The sequence below is a fragment of the Centruroides vittatus genome, unplaced genomic scaffold (genome assembly GCF_030686945.1).
Source record: "Centruroides vittatus isolate TY-2023 unplaced genomic scaffold, ASM3068694v2 scaffold_1599, whole genome shotgun sequence".
In the NCBI taxonomy this organism is placed as follows: domain Eukaryota; kingdom Metazoa; phylum Arthropoda; class Arachnida; order Scorpiones; family Buthidae; genus Centruroides; species Centruroides vittatus.
Genome location: NW_027122683.1, coordinates 204,323 through 208,241, shown reverse-complemented (window position 1 = coordinate 208,241; position 3,919 = coordinate 204,323). Strand labels below are relative to the sequence as shown.

General features: G+C 28.8%; 1 protein-coding gene across 1 annotated transcript; it reads left to right on the top strand.

The window, feature by feature from the left end:
- Window positions 1-269: 269 nt before the first annotated feature.
- Window positions 270-1,443, top strand: LOC136987398 (putative nuclease HARBI1). The gene is made up of 2 exons (XM_067285135.1): window positions 270-878; window positions 1,081-1,443. Exons 1-2 carry the CDS (start codon window positions 453-455, stop codon window positions 1,441-1,443), a joined length of 789 nt encoding a protein of 262 aa, XP_067141236.1. The 5' UTR covers window positions 270-452.
- The last annotated feature ends 2,476 nt before the right edge of the window (window positions 1,444-3,919 follow it).

Below are 3,919 nucleotides of genomic sequence, written 5' to 3'. Positions count from 1 at the left end.
AAAAAGTAATCTGTTTCCGAATACATAATTAATTATTAAAATATAGAATAAATCTTTAAATCGAATTTTCCACCAATTCGAATCTCCGATTTTGCAATTGAATACTTTAAAATCTCGTATCTTCAAAGATAAACAGTCTTTCGATAACATTTTTCTAATGAAAAACCGTAATTTTTTCCATGAGAAAGATTCGTCGTGCAGATCTTTCCTCCGATAGTGCCGATTTAGTTCGAGAAACAGCAGCTTCCTCAGAGCCAAACACGACACTAACCCCCGTATTCACCAACGCGAGTTAGAGTTAGGGTTAACTCTCGAGTTATTGGTAAATTGGTATTCACCAACTCCGAATCTCGAGTCAAACACAATAACACTAACTCTAACTCTAGAAAATCGGCGAGTAGACGATAACTCTAGGTTTGACGCCTGCGCAAAGCGATCTATTTCAGGAAAAAATGGCGACATTCTACGAGGACGAAGCCGAGATGCTAGAAAATCTGAAATATCTAGATTATATAGACCGTATGGAACGAAGAAGTCGACGGATTATTTCTCCAAGAAGAAATGACTTCGAACAATTGGACGATTACGACTTTCTATGTCGATATCGTTTGCCAAAAGAGATCGTAAGAAACATAGTAGAACGAATTGGTGACAATTTAGTTTCTACATCATCGAGAAATTATGCGATGTCGCCGATGGAGCAACTGTTGTCGGCTCTACGTTTTTATGCCACGGGAACATTTCAGTTGGTCGTAGGCGATTTAAATGATTTAAGTCAATCATCTGCTTGTAGAGCGATTAATAGAGTGAGTTTTTTAATTGCACAAATGTCAGCAGATTATATTCAGTTGCCAAAAACAGAATCTGAAAGAACGCAAGTAAGTAGGCCTAATATCCCTTTATCTTTCGAAACTATAGTAATAAAATTATTTTATCTTGTTTTTTTACAAGTTTCTATATTAGAATCATTAATTTAAATTATATATAGTCTTTATTCATTTAATTAATACATTACTTTTCAAAGTATGAACTGTAATAAAATATAAAAATAATAGATCAAGTATATATTTATATTTTCAGATAAGTCAAGACTTTTTTCATTTGAGTGGTTTTCCGTGTGTGTATGGAGCCATTGACTACACCCACATTCCAATTCAGTCACCGGGAGGAGAAACTGCTGAATTATTTCGAAATAGAAAAGGATATTTTCCTATTAATGTTCAAACAGTTTCGAATAGCCAACTTAAAATCAGGAATATAGTAGCCAGATGGCCAGGTAGTTCACACGATAGCACACAGATGACTATTGGCAAATATAGTGCTATGTTTCAAGCAGGAGACATTCCATCGAAATATCATCTTCTTGGTGACAGTGGATATAAATGCGAGGCCTATCTGTTAACCCCAATATTAAATCCACGAAGTGATCAAGAAAAAAGGTAATTATTAATTTTATAATATATATTATTAAAATATATTTAATGCATAATATAGTTTTAAATGATATATATTTCAAAATTAACATCAATTATTTTTTCTTTGAAAGGTATAACAGATGCCACATAAAAGCACGGAACACGGTGGAACGGCAATATGGTTTGTGGAAACGACATTTTCCTGTTTATCAGTAGGTTTACGTTGCAACCTTCAAAATGCTATGGCTGTCATAGTTGCCTCTGCAGTGCTTCATAACATTGCAATTTCACATGGAAATATGACAGTTCCAACAGAATCTGATGATATTCCAGTGCCTGTTGTCAGAAGTCAGAATGCGGCTGGATTTGCAAAGATTAATGCATTAATAGCAGATTTCTTTAGCATTTCACTACTGAAATGTTTGCATAATCTTTTAAGATTATGCAAATATTTCAGACATTATTATTAAAAGGCCCTTTTCGGGTCCAAAAATTTTGCTTAAGAGTTAGCCAAATCAATATAAGTAAAAAATATCAAAACTTTCAATATTGTTATACATGAAATTTTGATTATCCAAATTTGAAATAAAAGATATTTTTATTACTCAAAAAACTTTTTTATGTTGAAGGATTAGTGATAATAAATATATTAAATATAAATATGCATAAAGATGCTGCAATTTGAAGAAAATTTTATAAACTATTTTATTTAAACAAATAATAATGAAAACAAGTTACTTTTTGAAACAAGTAATTCTCCATAAAAGTTAAGTAATAAAATATTCCTAAATAAGTTATAGTAATAAGTAATAAGTTTTAGTAAACAGTAATAACAATAATGTTATTACTGTGTTATTATTTTAAAAAGAAACTATAGGTCACAACTACTTCATAGAAAATTTTATATTAAAAAATAAAAACAGTTTAACACTTTTTACACTATATATATATATATATATTTTGCAGGAAAGTACATTATAAATTTGTTAATTGAAGACATATACTAGATGGGTTATTCTCTAAAATTTGTAATATTTCTTCATGTACTTTCAGCTGAGTTTTCATCAATTGCATTTTCATGTTGTGTTCTTCTGTCAAAAATTTTACTTTTAAACTGTGCTCTTCTTCAAGAGTTCGGCCTGCTCATAGATTGCTTCGGGTGCTTCGAATTGTTTCCTTTTCTTTTTAGTGAAACTCTGATTGAGAGGTAATTATTTCATTATAAGCTAAAACAGTATTTTTATGGAATATAATTATTTTTAAGATTTACCTGCTGATTATCAATATTTTGAATATAAAAATCTGCAGCAGGTTCAATAACTTCCATAGCCATTACATTTGTAATTTCTGTTAAATGTGGTGTAACTGAAACCTGCAAGATAAAAAATTATGTTATTTGAAAATTAAATATGTAAACTTGGCATTAAAACTATATTACTAACTACTAATATTAATACTAGTGCTTTTAAAACTTGCAAAACATTTGTAACTGAAAATAATCCAGACTTTTTTGATTTATGAATGAAATGTTAAATGAAACAATGCCTAACTTATAACAATATTTCAAAGTATTAAGATGTACACAACTTGAATAGTACATACAGTATAAACTTTCATACAATTCATATATTATTAAATATATGAATTGTATGAAAGTATATATAATATATAATATTATTAAATATATTTATAATATATATAATAATATTATTAAATACTATTATATATATATTAAATATTATAGTTTTACATTTAAATTACATGATATAGTTTAAATTATAGATGTAATTTATACATAAAATGTATGCATATTCCTATTATGTATTGTACAGTGAAGTAGACTTAATATAGGAAGTATTTTTATGTATACTATAAATATTTGCACAATTGTCATTTAAGTATTATAAAATAATTTATTGACAACTAAATAAACATTGACTTACTTCAGATGCAAGTACTGTACGTCAGATATATCGTGAAAATTTCATACAGAAGTTGTAGCTATCTCTGCTATTAAAGTATATTACTAATTAATTCAAATTTTAAAAAAATGATAAATTATAATGCCTAAATACTTACTTCTATTAGGTTAGGCATCACTATCGAAGTCATTATGTAAAGGCTAAGTTAAAACGCTCATCGACTGGAGTTTTTCAGCCATAACCTTCGAATAATTTAAAACAGGAAAAGGATTTCCTCCTCATGTCTTAAATAATTCGGCTTTTTCCCGAAACTGTTTTTTTACAGCTATTTTTTTAAAAAGTTTCAATAGCAGTCCCATAGCTGCTTACTTTTTCTTCGCGTGACGCCCAAAATTCAATTAAATTTATCGGTTAATACCTGCCAGGTACCGCTCTTCTGTTTTATAAAAACCGCGTTTGTTTTTTTGTTTTCTATTATATTTTTATGCTTCTCGACTAATTCCAGTAGTATGACTTTTTCAAAACTCGTAAAATTACAGCAAACAGTACTTTCCTCTTCGATTTCTACCATTTTCTACTCGT